The sequence below is a fragment of the Oncorhynchus keta genome, chromosome 17 (genome assembly GCF_023373465.1).
Source record: "Oncorhynchus keta strain PuntledgeMale-10-30-2019 chromosome 17, Oket_V2, whole genome shotgun sequence".
Taxonomy (NCBI): Eukaryota; Metazoa; Chordata; class Actinopteri; order Salmoniformes; family Salmonidae; genus Oncorhynchus; species Oncorhynchus keta.
The window spans coordinates 36,795,174-36,822,890 of NC_068437.1; the positions used below are offsets into that span (position 1 = coordinate 36,795,174).

A 27,717-nucleotide genomic window follows, 5' to 3' on the forward strand; every position below is an offset into this window, starting at 1 on the left:
TCTCACCACTTCCACCGGGCTGGACTGTGTTACTGAGGGAAGCAGCTGCTTGATAGCCTGAATGCCAGTCTGTTTGTGCTATCATGCCAAAATTATGTGAATAAGCTATTTGAAGATTGCTGTGAGGCCAGTCAGACTGTTTGGCTTGACAATGACAGCAAAATAGTTGGCAAGAGCACAAACAGATCTGAAACCAGGCTAGCAGGTTGAATCTATCGTAAATGTTTATACTGCGGTATAGAGGCAGAGAGCGTTGCGGAAAGTGCTGTTAACATTATAATCTCTATCATGTCAGTGACCTGTACATACAACGCTTTCTCAAAAGTCTGGAACCGGTTTCTCAAAAATGGCGAGTGTAGTAATGCATAAAAAGACAGGATAAGGCTGGAATTCCACTCTTGTGGACCAAAAAATAAAAAAGGTAACAATCATTATTTGTGTTTCAAATGAAAAGTCCATTTTAGTTTTGAATCAAAATGCAACATTACACAATTGTCAGACTTTTCGATTGATCTTCTTGATAAACTCCTACTCTGCATTTATTCAAAGATGATCAGTCCCTCATGTGTTATTAAAGAGGAAGGGGGAGGAGAGGAAGTGGTATCAGGGAGTAGACCTGGGTTCAAATACTATTTGAACTAATGTAAATACTCAAACTGTTTTTAATTGAGCTTGTCTGGCTTAATGGACAAATGTAGTAGGTGGAGTTTGCAGTTTTAGGACTATCTGGCACTCTAGAGCAAACGTTCAAAGTACATTTTGAAAGATTTAAAGTAGTATTGGACTCCAGTCCTCGAGTACCCTCAACAGCACATATTTTTGTTGTTGCCTGATTCAACTCATCAAGGGCTTGATTAGTTGACAAGTTGAATCTGGTGTGTTGTACAGGGCTACAACAAAAATGAGTGCTGTTGGGGGTACTCAAGGTCGGACGATAGTTGGTAAACACCGTTCTAGAGTATTAGTTGGTGCAGCCGAGCTTAAAATGTACGAGTGCTGCTAAAAACCTGACAGCAGCGAGGTTCAGACTAGGGTCTGATGGTGGAGGGGGGAAAGTGGACTCACTAACTGTATGTGTTAATGGTGCCAGAAGAGTAGTGCACATTATAGTACACACCTCATATTGTGAGCTCTCTTTCTCTCTTTTCTTTATTTCTTTCATCTTGTTCTCTCTCTCCATTATCAGATCCCTCAGGGACATCTCCACATTGCCCAGGTGCCACAGGGGGAAGAGGTGCAGATCACACAAGACAGTGAGGTAAGTGTTTCTTTTTGTCCCTCTGTCTGTTTGTCTGTCAGTCCATCCGTTTGTCTGTCTATGCGGTCTGTCTATCCGGGTATCCCAGTCAGTAAATCGGAAGTGCACGGTAATAGTCAGTAATGGTAGCAGGTATTAAAGTCATTAGGCAGGAGTTCACCGCAAGCAGATGTTAAATGTTAAGAGTGCTTGTTTATATCTACTGCCTGCTTATGCATGGGTCATTATACTATTTGTTTCCACATAATACCCAGATGGCCTGTCTCTCTCACCAGGCAGCCTTGCATGCACACAATGGCTTGACTCTATGAGAATCTGACCCAAAACCACACCAAGTGTCTGAGAAAGAATTCTCTGCCTCAGCATCATAGTTAAACATTTTGTTTAAATAATATGTGGGGGGGGGAGATTTATTTCAAGGCGCCACTGCACACACACACACACACACACACACACACACACACACACACACACACACACACACACACACACACACACACACACACACACACACACACACACACACACACACACACACACACACACACACACACACACTCTTGAGTAGACACATACATACGCTCATACACACACTTGAATACTCACTCATGCACAAAAGCATACCTAAACAAAAACATACCAAACAAATAAATAAACACTGGCACTCATGAAAATAGGGCTGACACACTGACCAGGTATTCTTAGAGGTTCTTAACCTGTACAAGCAAGGGGTAGCGAGAAGGAGTAGCAAGAAGGAGTAGCAAGAAGGGGTAGCGAGAAGGAGTAGCAAGAAGGGGTAGCGAGAAGGAGTAGCAAGAAGGGGTAGCGAGAAGGGGTAGCGAGAAGGAGTAGCGAGAAGGAGTAGCGAGAAGGGGTAGCGAGAAGGGGTAGCGAGAAGGGGTAGCGAGAAGGAGTAGCGAGAAGGGGTAGCGAGAAGGAGTAGCGAGAAGGAGTAGCGAGAAGGAGTAGCGAGAAGGAGTAGCGAGAAGGGGTAGCGAGAAGGAGTAGCGAGAAGGAGTAGCGAGAAGGAGTAGCGAGAAGGAGAGAGCAAGAGAGACGGAGGAAGAAAAGCTCCAAAAGCCTTTCTGCTCTTTGTGATTGGATGACAGAAATGTTTTTGCTGTTGTCTCTCCTTTCCAATCAATGATCTTGTTTGTTTTGGGAGTTCATTACATAGCAACAAAATCCCTCTTCTCCCAATTGCCACTCAGTGTGTGGAACAGGGCACTCCTCATCAAAGCCATTGGCATGTTGGAGAAGGAAATTAGGCTATTTGGGAGAGATTACTATGCTGCCTGTCCATATGGCAGCTGAGACGGCATTGGATATGTATGAAATACAATTACAAATTAAAATAGCGCAGAGGGAATGAATGGGGCTTATTTGGGCTTGTTTTTAATGTGGTGTTGCTAATGTCATGTGACTGTGATGCTGTCTGATTGATCTCTCTCTCGCTCAGGGGAACCTTCAGATCCACCAGGTGCATGTTGGGCAGGATGGACAGGTAAGTCCCTTCACTCCCGACAGTAACTCTCCCCTCAGGTTTTACCCCCAAATTTCTTCACAGAAAATATTTGCAATGAAACACGAACTAGCGGTTGTTATTGGAAGAGTCCATGTTGCCCATCCCTGTTTCAGGTCGTTTTGTTCTGTTTGGTGCTTAACAGAACAAAATGACCCATGGAGGTTTAGTTTAGTTCCCACAAATGTTTCATTACTTCTGGGTTACCTCCATGTGCTGGTCCTCCTCTTTCCTGTGGATCCTTCAAACACATATAGAGAGGAGCTACAGCATTTATCCATCCCTGTCTGATCTTTCTCTCTCTCGAATGTCTTTCTTTCTCTCTCAAATGTCGTTCTCTCTCAAATGACTTTCTCTCCTTCCCTCTCTCTCTCACTTACCCAGCCTCTCTCGCTGTCTGTCTCACATGCTTTCTCAACTTCCTGTCAGTCTTTCCCCTCTGTCCATCACTCCCTTCTCTCTTTGTGGGTAGAGGAATGGATGGTGTGTTTGGTGCCGAGGGCCCTGTTCTTCCTGTTTCTGTTCTTCCTGTTTCTCTGTTCTTTCCTCTGGGATCAAATAGAGACTCCTGATCAAAGCACAAGGGCTGTGTGATGATCACAGATCACACATCACAGATGGGCGCTGTGCAGACCAGCCATTATTTCATATTCATGATCTCATTGCGATCGTCTAGAAGCCTGGCCGTAGAGGAAGTGTCTCACTCTCTGTCTCTCGCTCCCTAGACTGTTTTTCTCTCGTGTGTGTGTGTGTGTGTGTGTATGTGTGTGTGTATGTATGTGTGTGTGTGTGTGTGTGTGTGTGTGTGTGTACAGGACCGATTGTGTGAAGTTAAGTCTTTCTCAGCTTATGAGAACTGTTTTTATTAAACCCAAGCTATATTTAAGCCAATTAGCTCACCCCTTATTCCAAGGTGCTCTCTGTGTTTGGAGAGGAGCGAGAGTTGGGTAAGGAACTCCAACAGCCATACCAACTCTAGACTAGAGTTAATGGCCCTGGGGCTGCCAATGGTACTTTCCACAATATGGTAGTTTATCAGTTATCAACCGATATTCAACTCCAGCTGTTCTCAGTATCTCCATAACTCCTTGAACTCAGTGACTCTCAAATGAGTGTAAGTTGAAGTCTAGCCTTGTTGACTTTGAAGGCAAAAGCACTAACACATCTGGGACCAGGCTAGCTTGGATCAAGAGTTATTGGATCCATTTGTCTGTTCTAGACAGGGCCTCATTGTGAGTCTCTGTAATGACACCTGTGTGTGTTTGCGTGTGGCATGGTTTTGGTTTGTATTAGATCTGCATTTCAAGCGGCATTGTTTTTTACATGTGTTCTCATTTCCACAGATGAGGTATTTGTCCCTTACCCCTTTACACACACACACACACACACACACACACACACACACACACACACACACACACACACACACACACACACACACACACACACACACACACACACACACACACATCCTCAGATGAACCGGTCATTGAGTCCGGTGGGCGTGATGGCACAGCAGCATTCCGGACTGTTTATCTTTTGTATCTTGGCTCCGGTTACCACTCTGTTCTGGTTCTGATTTTGAAGCCTCCTTAACCCAAGTTCTACAGTAGTTTTACAACCCTGTTTTCGATGTTATTCAGCAATAACCTGTTATTAACTCTTAGGCTTTCTGCCAGTACGTCTCACTTGTCAGGATAGGGCTAGTTCCTCATTGGTTTGACTATCAAATGCGCACACACGCTCACACTCATCCACCACCACGGCATGTAGCCTAGCGGTTAAGAGCGTTGGGCCAGTAACCGAAAGGTCGCTGGTTCGAATCCCTGTGCTGGCAAGGTGGAAAAATCTGCCGTTCTGCCCTTGAGCAAGGCAGTTAACCCCCAACAACAACTGCTCCCTGGGCGCTGATGACGTGGATGTCGATTAAGGTAGCCCCCCACACCTCTGATTAAGTGGGGTTGGGTTAAATGCAGAAGGCACATTTCAGTTGAGTGCATTCAGTTGTGCAGTTGACTAGGTATCCCCCTTTCCCACCCACACACCGCAACACACCGCAACACACACACCCACACACTCCTCTGTAAGCCTGATGTATAACACCAACTCCTGCCGTTAACCCTAGATCCTGCCATACTGTGCAAACATTTCACTAAGTCCCTCTAAAGAGCAGAGTGTGTGTTAGAGCTTGGGTTGCAAAATAAAAAAGTTAGCTTATAACAGTGAACCTTTTTTGTGGGATACACATAAGGCAATTCTAGGTTTTGTGGCATATTTTGGTTAAACTTTCCCAATTCATAGGAATTGCAACCCTCTGCATGCACAGTGCATCCTTCCATCACATGTGCAGTGCACTCTTCCATCAAATGTACAGCTGATTCTCAAGATCTTGCACACTAATGAGATGCTATTGACCCCACACTACTACACTGTCTGAGCCAAGGACTACATGCTTTCTGGTAAGTTTTGATTACAATACTGGGTGGGGTGAATATATTTTATATGACATGCATGCTTTTTTGTTAACTAGTAAATAGTAGCCTACAGCAGTGTGTTTAAATCATTTCTAACTTGTTAACAATTTCTGCTTGTTAGTTTTTGCTACCATGTGGGTTTTAGCTTGCTTGAGACTGCTGAGGAGTGTTAATTCACTTGTTTTCCATACATGTTTCATTTTAAAACCATTTATCTTACAAGGAGTTGTTTAATCTAACTGCTTAACTGTTTTATCTGTACATGGAATTGTATTTGGGAGTTTTTGACACTTTTCCCCCCTACTCTTTATAGGAAAATGTCATGGGCACTATCTGATGTGTGGAGACATTTCACTGCAGCTTATGTAGAAGGAAAAGCTGTGTACATTTGCAAATACTGTGCCAAATCATATGTGAAGAAGGCAACAAAGATGCAGAATTATCTGGCCAAGTGCATAAAGTTCCCACAGCACTCACAACAAGCAACCTCTGACAAAAGTCCTTCTACTTCTATTCGAGGTGAAAAGGATTAATCAGACACCTTATCGATAGCAACAGCTCATGGTCCTCCCGGAATCAGATGTTTTTTTTTACTCAATGGAAGAACGTAGTCAGAGATGCTGATGAATGTCTTGCTCGAGCTGTGTATGCAACTGGCTCACATCTGATGCTCACAGGCAATGTGTATTGGAAGAGATTTCTGAATGTTCTTCGCCCAGCATAAACCCCTCCAACCAGACATGCTTTATCTACTCATTTGCTGGATACAGAGTTCAAGTGAAGGTCAAGCAAGTCATAGAGATAGCAGACTGTACTGCAAACATCTCTGATGGGTGGTTGAATATTCGTGGGCAAGGAATAATTAACTACATCTCCACCCCTCAACCAGTATTCTACAAGAGCAAAGACACGAGGGACAACCGACACACCGGTCTTTACATTGCAGATGAGCTGAAGGCAGTCGTCAATGACCTTGGACCACAGAAGGTATTTGCACTGCTGACAGACAATGCTGCGAACATGAAGGCTGCTTGGTCTAAAGTGGAGGAGTCCTACCCTCACATCACACCCATTGGCTATGCTGCTCATGCATTTAATCTGCTCCTCAAGGACATCATGGCACTGAAAACAATGGATACACTCTACAAGAGAGCCAAGGAAATGGATAGGTAGGTGAAGGGTCATCAAGTTATAGCAGCAATCTACCTCACCAAGCAAAGTGAGAAGAATAAGAGCACCACATTGAAGCTGCCCAGCAACACCCGTTGGAGTGGTGTCTTCATGTTTGACAGTCTCCTGGAGGGGAAGGGGTCTCTCATATCACAGTCTGCTGATATGGACCGCACCATCAATAGGATCCTCCTGGATGTATTTTGGGAGAGAGTGGTACGCAGTCTGAAACTCCTGAAAACTGTAGAAATAGCCATTGCAGTGATTGAGGGACACAATGCCACTCTGTCTGATGTTCAGACTGCTTGCAGATGTAAGAGGAGAAATCCGTACTGCCCTGCCCACTTCACTGTTGCTCCAAGTAGAGGACACTGCAGTTCTGAAATGCATCAAAAAGTGTCAAGACTTCTGCCTGAAGCCCATACATGCCGCAGTGTACATGTTGGACCCCAAGTATGCTGGCAAGAGCATCCTGTGGTGCCGAGATCAACAAGACCAGTGGTGTCATCACTACCGTGTCTCGCCACCTTGGCCTGGATGAGGGCAAGATTCTTGGCAGTCTGGCGAAGTACACTTCTAAGCAAGGGCTTTGGGATGGAGATGCAATATGGCAGTCGTGCCAACATATCTCATCAGCCACCTGGTGAACGGGACTTTGTTGAATTGAGGCTCTTTTCCCTGTTGCCTCCATCATCCTCCAAATCCCACCAACATCAGCCACCTCAGAGTGCAACTGGTCCTTGTTTGGGAACACAAACACCAAATCATATAACAGGCTGACCAATACAAGGGTTGAAACATTGGGGGCCATCTGGGCAAATCTGAGTCTTTTTGAGCCTGACAATGAGCCATCCTCAACAAGATAAGTTATCAGAGTCTGATGTTCAAGAGGTGAACATTGAGGAGGTCCAGGGAGAAGACATGGAAGCCCCGAGAGGAAGACAACCAAAGCTTTAGTGTCTAGACGATCATTTTACAGATGTATGTTGAAAACGTTTTTGGGAGATGCGATGGATCATTCAATATTCCCTTTCTTTTGTTGTTTAGTGAAACCATCCCATGTGAAGAGTCAACTCCATTTAATTTATGTTCAATTTGTAACTAAATAGTTTTTAATATTATTTTTGGAAGGATTTAATCATTTTCAAATATGTTTACTTATGATAAGGTTAAATGTTTGTTTCTTGTGGAGCAATAGAGCAGGAGTGGTAGAGATACTCTGAATGATCATCCATGAAAAGCCAACTGACATTTACTCCTGAGGTGCTGACCTGTTGCACCCTCAACAACCACTGTGCTTATTATTATTTGACCCTGCTGGTCATCTATGAAGATTTGAACATCCTGGCCATGTTCTGTTATAATCTCTACCCGGCACAGCCAGAAGAGGACTGGCCACCCCTCATAGCCTGGTTCCTCTCTAGGTTTCTTCCTAGGTTCTGTCCTTTCTTGGGAGTTTTTCCGAGCCACTGGGCTTCTACATCTGCATTGCTTGCTGTTTGGGGTTTTAGGCTGGGTTTCTGTACAGCACTTTGACATCAGCTGATGTAAGAAGGGCTTCATAAATATATTTGATTGATTGATTTCTGTCTCCGTATGTTAAGTATATCCAATGCAAAAAACATCTAAATTGAAATGCTATTAATATTAATTTGCATATATTTCCATTATTTCCCATATTCCCGTTAATTCCCATATATTCCCGTTAATTCCCATGGAAAGTTTCCACCTTTGAATTATTCCCCAAAATGTGCAACCCTAGTTAGATTTAAGTGTCCCTCCCAATGCCCGAGTGTCGCTGACTAGGGTTGTGTCCCAAATGGCACCCTATCCTCTACTATATAGAGTACTACTTTTGACCAGAACCCTGTAGGCCCTGCTCAAAGGTAGTGCACTACATAGGGAATAGGGTGCCATTTGGGAGGCACACTAGCTGTGTATAGGGACTTAACGAGACACGACCTCTATCCCCCTGGCAGAACATGAGACCCTTGTCCAATAAAGACCCACTCTTTTCTTTTCCCACTTAACTTTATAGGTCCTATTTTGATTGTGTCTGTAAAATGATATGAGGCCAGCGCCAAAACAAACACACACTGACTTACTCTTCTAACCTTGTGTCCCAGGTCTGGCTTTTCACACACACACACACACACACACACACACACACACACACACACACACACACACACACACACACACACACACACACACACACACACACACACACACACACACACAGACACAGACACACACACAGAGAGAGAGAAATGGACATACACACAGTGACTCAAGGGTATCTTCCACTCCTTGCTAGTGTGTTTTCCCAGGGAGTGAGACAGGAATAGCACAAGCTAACTCTTGTCAGTATTGTTCTCATATGAGCCTGGTGTGTTTTTATGTGTGACTGATTGCTTTGAACGTTGATGCAACCCAGATCAGATTAAAGGATACACACACACACACACACACACACGGAGAAAGGCACAGAGGAACGGAGCGTGAAGTTGTTTCACTTCTGACTTATGAGTCACTTACTTATAAGTGAAGTCAGGTTTGTCAGATTAACTCGATTTGATTGCATCCCGGATTGTGTTCTGTTCATTGTGCGTCGGTAATGATGATTACTCTAACATGGTGAGAGCACAGCACACGTTGCCAAAAGACCAAGGCACTGCATCTCAGTGCTCGAGGCGTCACTACAGACCCTGGTTTGATTCCAGGCTATATCACAACCGGCTGTGATTGGAAGTCCCATAGGGACGGCGCACAATTGGCCCATTGTTGTCCGGGTTTGGCCGGGGTAGGCCGTCATTGTAAATAAGAATTTGTTCTTAACCGACTTGCCTAGTTAAATAAAGGTGAAATAAATAAATAAATAATAAATGAATCCACTACATTATACAAGGCCTGTTTCTGAGTACGTAGGCTACAGCTACACTTAATATCTGTGTGATGTCATTGTTGCTCCAGCGCAGTAGGATACTGCTCACTCAGGCTATGTTAGTGTAGCCTATATGACACTGCTGGAAGACCTCCACATCTCTCTCTCTCTCTCTCTTATCTGGGGCTCTCCTCTTCCCTCTCTCCTCTTCCCTTTTGGTTATAGATGGGGCCAGTCTATCAGGCAGCAGGGTGCTTCCTTCTGCAACGCTCACTACCTCTTGTCACAGCTGCAGACTGCTGCCCCCTAGTGACGGGATGGTTAATGAGTGTGTGAGGGTGGTGTGTGTCTCTGGTGGTGGGAGGGTGGGTGCGTATGTGTGGTGCCGGGGATGCTATGTTTCATGTGGTGACTGGTGTTTCTGTGGCAGTGGGATCCACTGTGGTCGCTTGGGAGATTGTGGCTTGTGTAAGGGGAGTGTATTCTTGGTCCAGACAGAGCAGTTGTATTATAGGCCTGTGTCATTGCAGTGTTGTGTGTTTACATACTGGGGTTGTGACTCCCTGTTAGAGGTCTGCAGGCTAGTTGATGGGTGAGGGTGGAAGAAGGGCTTTGGGGTTAAAGGGGAACAGAGAGAGGGGAAGACAGCGATAAGACAGTTTTAGCCAAACAGAGAGAGTTTAAAAAGCTGAGTGGGATGCAGACTGACCCCCATGCCTGCTCCCTCCTTGCCCTCTACCCTTCTGTGGCGGTACAAAGTCTCCGGACATTTACTGCTTGTAAAGGTACAGTGGCACGGTATAAAACTCACTGTGTGTGTGTGTGTTGGTCTGTGCGTTTGTATGTGTATGTATCCCTCGTATTGGAGAGGGAAAGAAATTCTTGAAAAGATGTTCATGCTGACACTGAGGGGAAATAGAGAGTTAGGTAGAACTCTGTGTCACGCACACACAGCTAGATACGAACACACGATACCCAATACCTGTGTGGAACTCCTCTCACACACACACACACACACACACACACACACACACACACACACACACACACACACACACACACACACACACACACACACACACACACACACACACACACACATAAAAGGAGTGACAGTAAGTGCACCTGCTATATGGTCATACAGTTGAGGTCGGAAGTTTACATACTTAGGTTGGAGTCATTAAAACTCGTTTTTAAACCACTCCACAAATTTCTTGTTAACAAACTATAGTTTTGGCAAGTCGGTTAGGACATTTATTAAGTCATTTTTCCAACAATTGTTTACAGACAGATTATTTAACTTATAATTCACTGTATCACAATTCCAGTGTGTCAGAAGTTTACATACACTAAGTTGACTGTGCCTTTTAAACAGCTTGGAAAATTCTAGAAAATTATGTCATGGCTTTAGAAGCTTTTGATAGGCTAATTGACATCATTTGAGTCAATTGGGGGTGTACCTGTGTATGTATTTCAAGGCCTACATTCAAACTCAGTGCCTCTTTCTTTTACATCATGGGAAAATCAAAAGAAATCAGCCAAGAGCTCAGAAAAAACATTGTAGACCAGCACAAGTCTGGTTCATCCTTGGGAGCAATTTCCAAACACCTGAAGATACCACGTTCATCTATACAAACAATAGGACGCAAGTATAAACACCATGGGACCACGCAGCCGTCATGCCGCTTAGGAAGGAGACGTGATCTGTTTCCTAGAGATGAACGTACTTTGTTGCGAAAAGTGCAAATCAATCCCAGAACAACAGCAAAGGACCTTGATGCTGGAGGAAACAGGTACAAAAGTATATATCTACAGTAAAACGAGTCCTATATCAACATAAATTGAAAGGCCTCTCAGCAAGGATGAAGCCACCGCTCCAAAACCGCCATAAAAGAAGCCAGACTACGGTTTGCAACTGCACATGGGAACAAAGATCGTACTTTTTGGAGAAATGTCCTTTTGGTCTGATGAAACAAAAATAAAACTGTTTAGCCATAATGACCATTGTTATTTTTGGAGGAAAAAAGGGCGAGGCTTGCAAGCCAAAGAACACCATCCCAACTGTGACGCACGGGGGTGGCAGCATCATGCTGTTGGGGTGCTTTGCTGCAGGAGGGACTGGTGCACTTCACAAGATAGATGGCATCATGAGGCAGGAAAATTGTGGATATATTGAAAAACATCTCAAAACATCAGTTAGGAAGTGAAAGCTTTGTCGCAAATGTGTCTTCCAAATGAGCAATGAGCCCAAGCAAACTTCCAAAGTTGTGGCAAAATGGCTTAAGGACAACAAAATCAAGGTATGGGAGTTGCCATCACAAAGCCCAGACATCAATCTTATAGAAAATTTGTGGCTAGAACTGAAAAAGGGTGTGTGAGCAAGGAGGTCTACAAACCTGACTCCGTTACACCAGCTCTGTCAGGAGGAATGGGCCACAATCCACCCAACTTATCGTTGAAGGCTACCCAAAATGTTTGACCCAAGTTAAACAATTTCAAGGCAATGCTACCAAATACTAATTGAGTGTATGTAAACTTCTGACCCACTGGAAATGTGATGAAAGAAATAAAAGCTGAAATAAATAATTCTCTCTACTATTATTCTGACATTTCACATTCTTAAAATAAAGTGGTGATCCTAACTGACCGAAGACAGAGCATTTTTACTAGGATTAAATGTCAGGAATTGTGAAAATCTGATATTAAATGCATTTGGCTAAGGTGTATGTAAACATCTGACTTCAACTGTATTTGTATTCATTCCTTAAGTGATACCGAGGTGACCCACTTGGTGCTAAGGCAGCAGGAAGTGGCTTTGAAACCCCACATCCTCTCTTCCTGTCTTTCGCTCTCCCCCTTCCATGCAACCTCCGGGAGAGCCCTCGGGCCAGGTCTCATCCTGTCAGGCAGATGTTGCATAACACCTGGAACGTCCTGAGGTTCAACTGTTGTGTTCTTGTGGATAAGCAGTGTGGGAACCGGGTCAGGGAACTCAGTGGTCCCAGCCGGGCCGGACGGCTCAGTTTGTCCTGGAGTGGGTCAAGAACCCCAAGCCCCTCTCACTTCCCCAGGCCTGTCTGTCAGTCAGGGGCTTTAATCACCAGAGAGCGGGAGGGAGGGAAAGGGAGCAGGAGTGAGGGAACGGGAGCAGGAGTGAGGGAACGGGAGCAGGAGTGAGGGAACGGGAGCAGGAGGGAGGGAACGGGAGCAGGAGTGAGGGAACGGGAGCAGGAGTGAGGGAAAGGGAGCAGGAGTGAGGGAACGGGAGCAGGAGTGAGGGAAAGGGAGCAGGAGTGAGGGAACGGGAGCAGGAGTGAGGGAACGGGAGCAGGAGTGAGGGCAAGGGAGCGGGAGGGAGGGCAAGGGAGCGGGAGGGAGGGCAAGGGAGCGGGAGGGAGGGAAAGGGAGTGGGAGGGAACGGGAGCGGGAGGGATGGAGTGAGGGAAAGGGAGCAGGAGTGAGGGAACGGGAGGGAGGGAGGGAAAGGGAGCGGGAGGGAAAGGGAGCAGGAGTGAGGGAACGGGAGGGAGGGAGGGAAAGGGAGCGGGAGGGAAAGGGAGCGGGAGGGAGGGAACGGGAGCAGGAGGGAAAGGGAGCGGGAGGGATGGAGTGAGGGAAAGGGAGCAGGAGTGAGGGAACGGGAGGGAGTGAGGGAACGGGAGCAGGAGTGAGGGAACGGGAGCAGAAGTGAGGGAACGGGAGCGGGAGGGAGGGAAAGGGAGCGGGAGGGAGGGAAAGGGAGCGGGAGGGAGGGATGGAGTGAGGGAAAGGGAGCAGGAGTGAGGGAATGGGAGGGAGGGAGGGAAAGGGAGCGGGAGGGAGGGAAAGGGAGCGGGAGGGAGAGAGAGCGGGAAGGAGGGAAAGGGAGCGGGAGGGAAAGAGGGAAAGGGAGCAGGAGAAGTGGATGGGAGGGAGGGGGGGAAGATGCAGAGTAAGTGATTGGGAGGATGGGACAGGTGGAGTTAGTGACAAAGAAAGGAACAAGTGGAGGTGGAGTACAGAGAGAGGGAGAGAGGGGGGGTGGATGGGACAGATAGAGGGACTATTAGAGGTAGAGGGATGAGAAAAGGGAGAAGCAGTACCATACTGTTGCAGGGCTCTTTGGAGCTCAGCTCTCTCTGCTTCTAACACTGGAGTTCTGGGCTGGACTGCACTTAGCTCATTTCCCAGAGAATATAATTAAAGCACCAGCACTCGAACAAGTAAATGCCATTGGCAGCGTGGTGTGTGTGTGACACTGACCATACCAATCAATCATTGCAGGCATTTTGCTGTTATTGTTCAGTTTGATAATTAGCCTGTACTAGAGAAATGTGAAGTTTGAAATGAAATACATTTGCTAATGTTGATGGGACTGGTGGTGGTGGAAAGGATAGTAATAAAAGAACAGTGGTACACAATGTTTTAAACTTATTGTTGAGGCAATTTATCACAATATACATTTTTGTTCAGCACTACCATCGCTCTACTGTTCCTGATGTCTAACACATAGAGCAGATGCTGGGGAGGTCTACAGGGTTAAGAACATAGAACACTCCGGATCGAACCGCTGGGCCACAGCCGGAATTTGTATTTAATCGTCCTATTTCTCCCTGTCTAAGAATGTTGTTGATAATATCATGGGAGGGCTTGTTGAGTATTTTGGGATCCAAAATGGAGGAGAGAGAGTGAATGGAGAAGACAGGCAGAGGCTCCCCCCGTAAATTACATCCACAAGGGGAGTGGAAAGCGAGTGAGAGTTGTATACTTGGAAACAGTGATGTACATACAGAAAGATGTATGTTTTGTATCCATGTTTAGTGTTTGTGTAATGCATGTTAGTGGTGTAGGATGTAAAGCTTGTGCTATTAAAGAGGTTCACATTTCAAAGGAGCAGTGTTTTAACTGTCTCCTATATACCTATGGCATTATAGGAGGAAGATAAGGGGCTTTCTTCTCAGATCACAGATCATTCTGTAGATATCAAAGATCAAATATGGAGATCACAGATTGCATGTCAAAATGTGTCTGTCTAGATGGTGTATGCTTTGCCTTGCTGTGTAAGTGTTGGTGTTCATATCATTGCGTGTGTGTGTGTGTATGTATATGAGAGAGTGAGTGGAGGAATGGATAGTAAAGAGGTTCTCTATGTCCCTTGTAGTGGTACTTTATGCCCCTAGTAGTGTGTCTGGGTAGATAAGATCTGTGGAGCCTGCCTGGTTCCCTGGTAGTGTGTTAACAAGAACAAGATGTCTCTGGTAACAACTTCACTGTGCCTGGAGCATCACTACCACACCAGACCTCCAGACTCCTGCTGGGTTTGAGCCCACAGCTACCCCAGGAAGATGCACCACAGCAGGGCTTAGAGAGGGATGGAGAGTCTCTAATTATACCCTATTCCCCATTTTTGGGGGGGTTAATTGTAGCTACCACTTAAGTCAACAATTTCCTCAGTCTCCCATTGACATCAATTCATGAATACGGGAAAATGTGACACAAAGTTGTAGGCAAGTAGTGACAGCATGCAGAATAATTTGTTGTGTACTTTTGTCGCAGCTAGGAGGTAGCATGAGAAGCATCGTCCCAAAAAATGAATGTAATCCATTATACCGATATTAGCAAAGCTGCATTGCAAGCCGAAACCTCAAAAACACTTGCAGTGGGCCACAGTCCACAGGTTAAATTTATACAGGGGAAACACTGACTTCAAACTAAGTTTTGTAGCGTCAATATTCAAGAAGAATCTGTCCATGTTTTCTTTTCAGTGAGAATGTTGTTATTTTTTGCATCAAGCCACCTGTGAGTTTGTTCACAGCTCTGGTAATCAATCTGCGATGCACCTTATTGTCTATGTTACAACAAAAAACAGACAGATGTGGCTGTGAGACTGCATAAGGAAGTAGTTCCAGTTTTGAGTTAAAAAAAATCAAACTACGGTACCAAACTTAGTTTGAAGTGTTTTTCAGCTGGGAATGCAGCGTTGCTTACATCGGTACTATGAATTACATTCATTTTTTTGGGATGACGTTAATAATGCTAACACCTGGCTGTGGCAAAAGCAAACTATTTAAACCGTTTGTGGATACTGTCACTACTGGCCTACAGACACAGTTCATCCACAATTGAGTTATCTCGTTAAGAATATACACGGCCAATAGACACACCTTATCCCATCACACTTTGATGACACAAGCAATTAAAGATGATCCAGAGGATCCCTGTAAAGGGTCTGTTTTATATTTATACAGTATATATATATATATATATATATATAGCCATGTTATTTTTTACTAGTTATTCAATGTGTATTTATTCCTCGTCACATGTTTTATTATTTTTTTAAATCTTTAACTCTGCATTGTTGGAAAAGGACCCGTAAGTAAGCATTTCACTGTTTAGTCTACACCTGTTGTTTACGACAAATGTGACAAATATAATTTGATTAGATGTTTTGGTTCCTTTTCTGATAAAGACTACTCTTATAAACAGCAGTAAAACACCCTGATTGGTGGATAAAGAGGCTTTTATTTACACATGTACATAAACCAGAGATGTCCTTTCATGGAAGATATGAAAACCCAGCAGGGAGGGTTGTATCGTGGACAATGTGTGCTGCGTGTGAAAGATCAGAGGTGAGGGTGTTGCTCCCTCACAGTGGGTTGGCGGGAGGTCAGGACCAGTTTTTGCTCACTACAATATTTTGTTCTGTGGAGTGTGTATATCAGGTCTACACACTCAATCTAAAGAAACAATCTAATTCGAACCATCTTAAAGTCATTGTGGAAAATGGAGACTGGCTGCAAATGCCAGAGCCCATGTGTGTCTGTGTGTAGGTCAATTTATGGGTGGAAAGGAAGAGCGGGGCAGAGGTGTTTGTTTGGGTGGGGTGACTGTATGCCTCTTTTGACAAAAATGTAGAATTCCTACTAAAGGCCGTTTTTACCTATAATAAATATTACAGACCTCTACATACACTTCAACTGTGAGAGATGCAGTCTAAAACAAAAATCTAGAAAATCACATTGTATGATTTTTAAGTAATTAATTTGCATTTTATTGCATGACATTGTCTTTGTTAGAGCCGATTTGGACATATTTGTATAAAAGACCGAACATATGGAGCTCCATGTATATTTGTGTAAATATATTAAATATTAATGTAAATGATTAAATATTAGGTACGTACCTTTATGATTTATATTTACCCGATTGAGATATATTAATTTGTTGTTAGTGTAACTCGGCCATTTGGCCCCCCCTCTTGCCTGTTCATTGTATTGTGGTAAGTGTGTTAGGATAAAGGCAGGAAGTTGGGCCTTCGGGAGAGGGAGTCCTTGCTAGATGCGGGAGCGGTATAGTTTTTTGACCATACAGACATACAGACATGTCATAATATGTATTTTCCATAGAAAGTAACCTATGCTTTAAGTTGATTGGAGAATCATTTATTTGTTAGATATAAGAAGAATAAACATTTTTGTTGCACCATATCCCTGGATGTCATGGAATGTTTGGCCGTTTGGAAACCTTGAGTGTGGACTGTATGCGTACCAAACAACCCCGCTTCAGGCTTGGGCAGTGGCTATGGTAAAGACGAAAGGAAGCCACTACAGTCTTGTTGGAAGATAAATCTCCGTCCCAGTCTCAGGTCTTTTGCAGACTCCATCAGGTTTTCTTCCAGAATGGTCCTGTATTTGGCTCCATCCATCTTCCCATCAATTTTAACCATCTTCCATGTCCCTGCTGAAGAAAAGAAGGCCCAAACCATGATGCTGCCAGGGTTCAGGGTGATGAGCTGTGTTGCTTTTACGCCAAACATAACGTTTTGCATTGTTGCCAAAAAGTTCAATTTTCGGTTTCATCTGACCAGAGCACCTTCTTCCACATGTTTGGTGTGTCTCCCAGGTGGCTTGTGGCAAACTTTAAACGACACTTTTTATGGATATCTTTAAGAAATGGCTTTCTTCTTGCCACTCTTCCATAAAGGCCAGATTTGTGCAATATACAAGTATTTGATCACCTACTAACCAGTAAGAATTCCAGCTCTCACAGACCTGTTAGTTTTTCTTTAAGAAGCCCTCCTGTTTTCCACTCATTACCTGTATTAACTGCACCTGTTTGAACTCGTTACCTGTATAAAAGACACCTGTACACACACTCAATCAAACAGACTCCAACCTCTCCACAATGGCCAAGACCAGAAAGCTGTGTAAGGACATCAGGGTAAAATTGTAGACCTGCACAAGGCTGGGATGGGCTACAGGACAATAGGCAAGCAGCTTGGTGAGAAGGCAACAACTGTTGGCGCAATTATTAGAAAATGGAAGAAGTTCAAGATGACGGTCAGTCACCATCGGTCTGGGTCTCCATGCAAGATCTCACCTCGTGGGGCGTCAATGATCATGAGGAAGGTGAGGGATCAGCCCAGAACTATACGGCAGGACCTGAAAAGAGCCACAGTCTCAAAGAAAACCATTAGTAACACACTACGCCATCATGGATTAAAATCCTGCAGCGCACGCAAGGTCCCCCTGCTCAAGCCAGCGCATGTCCAGGCCCGTCTGAAGTTTGCCAATGACCATCTGGATGATGCAGAGGAGGAATGGGAGAAGGTCATGTGGTCTGATGAGACAAAAATAGAGCTTTTTGGTCTAAACTCCACTCGCCGTGTTTGGAGGAAGAGGAAGGATGAGTACAACCCCAAGAACATCATCCCAACCGTGAAGCATGGCGATGGAAACAATTTTTTTGGGGGATGCTTTTCTGCAAAGGGGACAGGATGACTGCACCGTATTGAGGGGAGGATGGATGAGGCCATGTATTGCGATATCTTGGCCAACAACCTCCTTCCCTCAGTAAGAGCATTGAAGATGGGTCGTGGCTGGGTCTCCCAGCATGACACAGGCGAGGGCGTTCAAAATGATGCTGGCTGCGGATCTGTACTGTAGGTGGCACCATGTGCTCTTTTTAAAGGCCCTAGGATCTATGTACAGCAATGGTCAGCCAGTCAGTGGGACGACAACCCAATTTGGTTTGAGGGGAGGTTTTAGTGGGTGGAAAATTGGAGGACAATTATAGCTTTATATAGTCGCAGCTTCAGTATGCGTAACAGTGCAAATATCACGCAACAGCTATATGCACACTAAATGATCATGGTACTTAATGGTAAGTTTACAAACATGTATAACTGCAATTTGTATCTCGTTATGGTAAGTGGTGAAATAAGTATAGCTAATTGTAATGGCTTAGCAGATAATAAGACTATCAGTCTTTACCTGGCTAAACGATAAGGAATATTATATAAATTGTTTACAGTAAACTCATTCTGCACATTTAGATGACGTTGTAATGGAAAAAGGACTGGGGGGGGGGGTCTATTTTTCACATGGGCAAAGAAACTCAAATAACCGATGATATTAATTAGCAATAACATTGATCCGAATGTTCAAACTATTCAAACAGATCCGCAAGGAATGTGGCCCATTAATCTATATGGTCCAAATAATGATGATCCATGCTTCCATACAAGCATTTCGCTACACTCGCATTAACATCTGCTAACCATGTGTATGTGACAAATAAAATTTGATTCGATTCTTTGTAAATAAATATATTACTTTATCGAGCTTAGATTCAATACATGACTCAATTATTATGGTGTGAGATTATAATACGGGTTTAAATACCTCAATGGACCGTAAAGGAAATCGCACTACAAACTATCACCCTCATGCACTTTAAGGAAATCACAAATATCATGGATTTATTGGAACTAGTGGCTATATGGAGGCTTAAATATCCTGACCTAGTGAGATAAACATGGCGGAGTTTCAATCAAGCTAGTCGTCTTAACTACTTATGTCATTCTCGCTGGCACTAAAAAAAATTAAAGTGTTGATGGGGGACAATGCGGTTGGACCATCAAATAATTGGTATACACATGACTTTTACAGAGTTTCCACATGGGCGAGGATATAGGACATTTAATCAAAGCCTACCAGATGACAACTTGTTTTTAACCAAGACAGAATAATTTATGACTGACTTGTTCCTACATAACATACAGTGCATTCTGAAAGTATTCAGACCCCTTCCCCTTTTCCACATTTTGTTACGTTACAGCCTTATTCAAAAAATCCTCAATCACTACCCCAGAATGACAAAGTGAAACTTGACTTGGAAAAGCACACATGTGTCTATATAAGGCCCACAGTTGACAGTGCATGTCAGAGCAAGAACCAAGCCATATGGTCAAAGGAATAGTCCATTAGAGCTCAGAGAGTGGATTGTGTCCTGGCACAGATCTGGGGAAGGGTACCAAAACATTTCTGCAGCATTGAAGGTCCCCAAGAACACAGTGGCCTCCATGATTTCATAAATGGAAGAAGTTTGGAACCACCAAGACTCTTCCTTGAGCTGGCCGCCCGGCCAAATTGAGCAATCGGGGTAGAAGGGCCTTGGTCAGGGAGTTGACCAAGAACCCGATGGTCACTCTGACAGAGCTCCAGAGTTCCTCTGTGGAGATGGGAGAACCTTCCAGAAGCACAACCATCTCTGCAGCACTCCACCAATCAGGCCTTGTGGTAAATTGGCCAGACTGAAGCCACTCCTCAGTAAAAAGGCATATGACAGCCCGCTTGGAGTTTGCCAAAAGGCACCTAATGACTTTCAGACCTTGAGAAACAAGATTCTCTGGTCTTATGAAACCAAGACTGTGAAGCATGGTGGTGGCAGCATCATGCTGTGGGGATGGTTTTCAGCGGCAGGGACTGTGAGACTAGTCAGGATGGAGGTAAAGATGAACGGAGCAAAGTATAGAGATCCTTGAAGAAAACCTGGTCCAGAGTGCTCAGGACCTCAGACTGGGGCGAAGGTTTGCCTTCCAACAGGACAACGACTCTAGCACACAGCCAAGACAACACAGGAGTGGTTTTGGGACAAATCTCTGAATGTCCTTGAGTGGCCCCGCCAGAGCCCGGACTTGAACCCGATCGAACATCTCTGGAGAGACCGGAACAAAGCTGTGCAGCGACGCTCCCCATCCTACCTGATAGAGCTTGAGAGGATCTGCAGAAAAGAATTGGAGAAACTCCCCAAATACAGGTGTGTCAAGCTTGTAGCATCATACCCAAGAAGACTCGAGGCTAATTTCCCAAGGTGCTTCAACAAAGTACTGAGTCAACAGTGAAGAGGCGACTCCAGGATGCTGGCCTTCTAGGCAGATTCCTCTGTCCAGTGTCTGTGTTATTTTGCCCATCTTAATGTTTTATTTTTATTGGCCAGTCTGAGATATGGCTTTTTCTTTGCAACTCTGCCTAGAAGACCAGCATTCCGGAGTCGCCTCTTCACTGTTGACCTTGAGACTGGTGTTTTGTGGGTACTATGTAATGAAGCTGCCAGTTGAGGACTTGTGAGGCGTCTGTTTCTCAAACTAGACACTCTAATATACTTGTCCTCTTGCTCAGTTGTCCACCGGGGCATCCCACTCTTTCTATTCTGGTTTGAGCCTGTTTGCTCTGTTCTGTGAAGGGGGTAGTTCACAGCGTTGCACGAGGTCTTCAGTTTCTTGACAATTTCTCACATGGAATAGCCTTCATTTCTCAGAACAAAAAGAGACTGATGAGATTCAGAAGAAAGTTCTTTGTTTCTGGCCATTTCGAGCCTGTAATCGAACCCACAAATGCTGATGCTCCAGATACTCAACTAGTCTAAAGATGGCCAGTTTTATTGCTTCTTTAATTAGGACAACAGTTTTCAGCTGTGCTAACATAATTGCAAAAGGGTTTTCTAATGATCAATTAGCCTTTTAAAATGATACACTTGAATTGGTTAACACAACGTGCCATTGGAACACAGGAGTGATGGTTGCAGATAATGGGCCTCTGTACACCTATGTGTTTTAAAAAATCTGCCGTTTCCAACTACAATATATGTATTTCTGATCAATTTTATGTTATTTTAATGGACACATTGTTTAGCTTTTCTTTCAAAAACAAGGACATTTCTAAGTGACCCCAAACTTTTTAACGGTAGTGTATAGATATTATATTTATTAAAAATATATTAACCAAAAAATATATGGGGGATTGGATATGATACAGTCAATTTTACACTAATATAAGCCACAATCTATCTGCAAAATTAAAGCTAATCTACCCCATTAAAAAAAAAAAATGTAACCTTTATTTAACTGGGTTATTTCAGTCGTCTCAGAGACCACCCGAAGACCTTTTGATTCTACTGGTCCTGGATCAGAATTCAAATTGATCTGGTCATAAAACCACACTAGCCTCTACTGACTGTTTAGGAATGGTGTCACTGAGTGGGTTGATGAGAAACTGTAGATGGAATGGAGAGTGTGGGAGTAAGTGCCTTTTAGGACAAATACAGATATACAAAGATTAGAGCTTTATTTCAAGTTGTGTGATTCCTCACATCCTCTTTCCTCGCCGCCTTCTCTTTCAGATATGAAGTTGGTGGTTACATGACAGTGCCAGGAGTTTTAGACTCAAGATTTAGGTAGAACTGTTTCCTTGAGTCTACCTACTTAGTTTTTTTTTTGGTCAGGTCATGTGGTTAGGAATAACTCTGGGCCTTAGTTATGGAGTCCCTCCTGTAGGCATTCCACTAAGACTAAAAGCGAAATATTAAATGTATAGTTTGGGATTTTGGCAATATCTACTTCCTCAGAGTCAAATGAACTTGTGTATAACAGTTTTCTGTCTCTGCTTCCAGTATGAAGGAATTTAGAGGATGTTGTGTGAGCCAATGCTGGAAATCTTTGGGATCACTAGCATACTAGTTGGTCCGGAAGACTTAAGCTGTGTTCGAATACCCATACTAACATACTGTATACTACATACTTAATGAGTATATACTACATACTGTATACTATTAGTTCAATTTAGTATACTGTAAAGGAACGGTATCCTCTCAGTTGAGCATGCTAGCGCTTCGCCTGTCTACCGGAAGTTGAAGTTGTTGCTATGAAACCTCTTGCTAGCTTTTTAGCATAACAAATGACTATCTAGACATTTTACGATTTCGGATGTGTTCATAAATTCAATCTGGAGTGCCAGAGTGTGCTTAGAGTGCCCCCTGGGCGTTCATAAATCCAGAGTGTGCTTAGAGTGCCCCCTGGGCGTTCATAAATCCAGAGCGTGTAGGTGAAAATTCATGACTATGGTTGATTTTCCAGCCGCTCCCTCTATGTCCTTTTGTCCCCCTCACACCCCAAATCATATTTGTCCTGGCTGGCTCAGAAAGGCTGCAGCAGTTGCAGATGTTGTTGACGGCTGTGAAGTAGGGAGGAAGTTCCAAATACTCCAGAATCCTCTTCTCTTTTTACATGTTTGATCTGAGAGGATAGCAGTGATTCCACTGAGGCTGATAGAAAGCAGATTGGAGTGGTGGATTTATTTGAGCTGTGCCTTGTAAAAGTGTGCTGTGTGTGTAGGTCTTTGTGTGTTTTTAGGTTTGGTTGAGCCAAGTGGGCTGCAATGAGACAGAGGTGGGAGTGTGAATGAGGGCTCTGACAAAACATACATGCATGTAGATAAACACAAGCACCTCCACACAGATACTCAAAAACATACACACACACACAAAGCATTATATAATTATTGTTATCTAAAGAGATTCTGATGCAATTACACCACAGTCCAAAACTGTAACAGTTGAAGACCGAGGGGTAACATAACAAATATGCTTTTCTTTTGTTTTCGAACAACTATCTTATTGTCCTCTATCTTGCATTATTCAATCTGAACCATATTCACATGCACCCAAAAGTACCATTCAGATTGCAACAACAGAAAGGGCCTTGTTTGCACAGTTGGTTATTGTGTTTCAATCTGGCCTTCTCCAAATGTTTTTTTGCATTAAGCCACTGTTGTTGTTTAGTTCGGTCTTCTTTCGCCCATTGCTGTATTTCTTCAGTATCCTGGCTCCATTACTGTTGAAAGCATTTAAAAAAAAGATTGGCATCAACAACAAAAAAGGAAGCTTTATCCACTTTTTGTTATTTTCAGGTCATAGCAACTAGCAAACTCTGCTGAGTTGAATTTGAGATGCCTCTTGATTGTTAAGCGTATTTTCTTCTCCAGCTCGTCTTGGCACGGAAACAGCGTGGGCTTGTCTGATGCAGCCTTCTAATTCTCCCCCCACGCACACACACACCTCAGTGAGCCCTGCTGGTACAGTACTGGTGTGATCAGCCAGTTCTTATTATTTACGGACCCAAATCCTGCAAGCCGGAGTTTAACAATAACTAATGCACTTAAGAGCCACCAAACCACCACGGTCTATTCTGATTTGTGCTGCTTCTCTCTCGCCAAGTTTTATATTTCTTACTAGGCATTTCTTTGACAACTCATTGCAAGTTGATGTGATTTCGACTTGTGCGAACTTGGGCCTAAACACAAATTAGGCTATTGAAAGCATTGGAAGAATTGTGTGCCTGTGTATAAGTCAGAATATGGCACCGAATGGTGTGTGTCACTCGGACTGTGTGCCAGTGTTTGTCAAAGAGTGTGAGATGGTGTGTTGTTTGCTTCATATTGCTTACAGATCTCCGTCATGTGTTTGGGTTATATGTGGTCATTGTGTATCTTGTGAGTGTCAGATCCATAATTTCATACGACAGTTTGTGTTTTTGATCAGAACACATTCTCCTTCCAGATATATCAGTCTAAGCCCAGATATGGGAGATGATGGCTCTTTCTCAATTTGTCTTTCATCAATGACTTGTCCTCTCCTCACCTCTTTCTCAAACCTCATTGGAGGAGAAGCCCTCCCCTCTTATCTTTTCCTCCAATGATTTCTGAGAAGTAGGTGAGGAGAGGTTTTGAGGAATCAGAAGTGGTTCCTGGGAGACTTCCTGTAGTGATGAACCCTCTGCTCTCTGTGTGCTCAGATCCTCAAAGCTGAGACTGCTAACAGCTCTCTCATGAAGGGTTAAAGTCCCAACCTTTTAGTTGAATCGGACAAGTGGTAGTCAACCCTTGAACCCTGTTGTCCTTAAATATACTAGTAGATTTAGCAGCACACAATCAAACACTACACGTAGCAAACTCAATCACACTTAGAATTTCTCTTAAACTGACAAGACCAGAATCATTTAATAGTTATTCACTCATCATTAAGCACACCCGCAATCATAAATCATTTTAGTCCACATAGACAACATATAGTGCATTCGGGAATTTTTCAGACCCCCTGACTTTTTCCACATTTTGTTACGTTACAGCCTTATTCTAAAATTGATTTTTTAAAACTCATCAATCTACACACAATACCCCATAATGACAAAGCGAAAACCGGCTATATAACCTGTCTATGTAAGGTCCCACAGTTGACAGTGCATGTCAGTGCAAAAACCAAGCCATTAGGTCTAGGTAATTGTCCGTAGAGCTCAGAGGCAGGATTGTGTCGAGGCACAGATCTGAGGAAGGGTACCAAAGCATTTCTGCAGCATTGAAGGTCCCCAAGAACACAGTGGCCTCAATCATTCTTAAATGGAAGAAGTTTGGAACCACCAAGACTTTTCCTTGAGCTGGCAGCCCGGCCAAACTGAACAATTGGGGGAGAAGGGCCTTGGTCAGGGAGGTGACCAAGAACCCAATGGTCACTCTGACAGAGCTCCAGAGCTCCTCTGTGAGGATGAGAGAACCTTCCAGAAGGACAACCGGCTCTGTAGCACTCCACCAATCAGGCCTTTATGGTGGACAGACAAAGTCATTTCTCAGTAAAAGGCATGACAACCCGCTTGGAGTTTGCCAAAAGGTGCCTAAAGGACTTTGACCATGCTGTGCGGATATTATTTAGCGGCAGGGACTGGGAGACTAGGCAGGATCGAGGGAAAGATGAATGGAGCAGAGTATAGATGAAAACCTGTGACAGAGTTCGATCGGGTTCAAGTAAGGGCTCTGGCTGGGCCACTCAAGAAAATTCAGAGACTTGTCCCGAAGCCACTCCTGCTTTGTCTTGGCTGTGTGCTTAGGGTCGTTGTCGTGTTAGAAGGTGAACCTTTGCCCCGGTCTGGGGTCCTAAGCGCTCTGGAGCAGATGTTCATCAAGGATATCTCTGTACTTTGCTCCGTTCATCTTTCCCTCGATCCTGACTAGTCTCTCAGTCCCTACCTCTGAAAAACATCCCCACATCATGATGCTGTCACCACGATGCTTCACTGTAGGGATGGTGTCAGGTTTCCTTCAGACGTGATGCTTGGCATTCAGGCCAAACAATTCAATCTTGGTTTCATCAGACCAGAGAATCTTGTTTTTCATGGTCTGAGAGTCCTTTAGGTGCCTTTTGGCAAACTCCAACCGGGCTGTCATGTGCCTTTTTCTGAGGAGGGGCTTCGGTCTGACCACTCTACCACAAAGGCATGGTTGGTGGAGTGCTGCAGAGATGGTTGTCCTTCTGGAAGGTTTTCCCATCTTCACAGAGGAACTCTGGTGCTCTGTCACCTCCCTGACCAAGGCCCTTCTCCCCCGATTGCTCAGTTTGGCCGGGTGGCCAGCTCTAGGAAGTCTTGGTGGTTCCAAACTTCTTCCATTTTTAAGAATGATGGAGGCAACTGTGTTCTTGGGGACCTTCAATGCTGCATACATTTTTTTGGTACCCTTCCCCAGATCTTTGCCTCGAGACAATCCTGTCTCTACGGACAATTCCTGCGACCCTATGGCTTGGTTTCTGCTCTGACATGCACTGTCAACTGTGGGACCTTATATAGACAGGTGTGCTTTGGGCTGGGCTCCTTAGTTCCAGTGAAGGACAACATACAATGACATTCTAGACGATTCTGTGCATCCAACTTTGTGGCAACAGTTTGGGGAAGGCCCTTGTTTCAGCATGACAAGGACCCCGTGCACAAAGCGAGGTCCATACAGAAATGTTTTGTCGAGATCGGTGTGGAATAACTTGACTGGCCTGCACAGAGCCATCACCTCAACCCCATCAATGAATTGGAATGCCGACTGCGTGCCCGACCTCACTAATGCTCTTATGGCTGAATGGAAGCAAGTACCCGCAGCAATGTTCCAACATCTAGTGGAACGTCTTCCCAGAAGAGTGGAGGCTGTTATAGCAGCACAGGGGGGACCAACTCCATATTAATACCCATGATTCTAGAATGAGATGTTTGACGAGCAGGTGTCCACATACAGTACCAGTCAAAAGTTTGGACACACCTACTCATTGAAAGGTTTTCTTCATTTTTTCTACATTGTAGAATTATAGTGAAGACATCAACACTATGAAATAACACATGGAATCATGTAGTAACCAAAAAAGTGTTAAACGAATCAAAATATATTTTATATTTGAGATTCTCAAAAAGTAGCCACCCTTTGCTTTGATGACAGCTGTGCACAGTTTTGGCATTCTCTCAACCAGCTTCACCTAGAATGCTTTTCCAACAGTCTTGGAGTTCCCACAAGCTCCTTCACTCTGCGGTCCAACTCATCCCAGACTGTCTCCATTGGGTTGAGGTCGGGGGATTGTGGAGGCCAGGTCATCTGATGCAGCACTCCATCACTCTCCTTCTTGGTCAAATAGCCCTTACACAGCATGGGAGGTGTGTTTCAAACCAAATCAAATCAAATTCACATACACATGGTTAGCAGATGTTAATGCGAGTGTAGCGAAATGCTTGTGCTTCTAGTTCCGACAATGCAGTAATAACCAACAAGTAATCTAACTAACAATTCCTAAACTACTGTCTTATACACCGTGTAAGGGGATAAAGAATATGTACATAAGGATATATGAATGAGTGATAGTACAGAGCAGCATAGGCAAGATACAGTAGATGGTATCGAGTACAGTATATACATATAAGATGAGTATGTAAACAAAGTGGCATAGTTAAAGTGGCTAGTGATACATGTATTACATAAGGATGCAGTCGATGATATAGAGTACAGTATATACGTATGCATATGAGATGAATAATGTAGGGTAAGTAACATTATATAAGGTAGCATTGTTTAAAGTGGCTAGTGATATATTTACATCATTTCCCATCAATTCCCATTATTAAAGTGGCTGGAGTTGAGTCAGTGTCAGTGTGTTGGCAGCGGCCACTCAATGTTAGTGGTGGCTGTTTAACAGTCTGAGATAGGCCTTGAGATAGAAGCTGTTTTTCAGTCTCTCGGTCCCAGCTTTGATGCACCTGTACTGACCTCGCCTTCTGGATGATAGCGGGGTGAACAGGCAGTGGCTCGGGTGGTTGATGTCCTTGATGATCTTTATGGCCTTCCTGTAACATCGGGTGGTGTAGGTGTCCTGGAGGGCAGGTAGTTTGCCCCCGGTGATGCGTTGTGCAGACCTCACTACCCTCTGGAGAGCCTTACGTTTGAGGGTGGAGCAGTTGCCGTACCAGGTGGTGATACAGCCCGCCAGGATGCTCTCGATTGTGCATCTGTAG

At 44.2% G+C, this 27,717-nt stretch overlaps 1 protein-coding gene across 4 annotated transcripts in view; it reads left to right on the forward strand.

Annotated features, from left to right (window-relative positions):
- Positions 1 to 27,717, forward strand: part of banp (BTG3 associated nuclear protein) — a 97,588-nt gene that overhangs the window by 39,589 nt on the left and 30,282 nt on the right. For all 4 annotated transcript variants that reach the window (XM_052465981.1, XM_035789715.1, XM_052465982.1 and 1 more), the window contains 2 exons: positions 1,187 to 1,258; positions 2,718 to 2,762. In XM_052465981.1, coding sequence (XP_052321941.1) covers positions 1,187 to 1,258; positions 2,718 to 2,762 — 117 coding nt within the window. The remainder of the gene's footprint in view (positions 1 to 1,186; positions 1,259 to 2,717; positions 2,763 to 27,717) is intronic.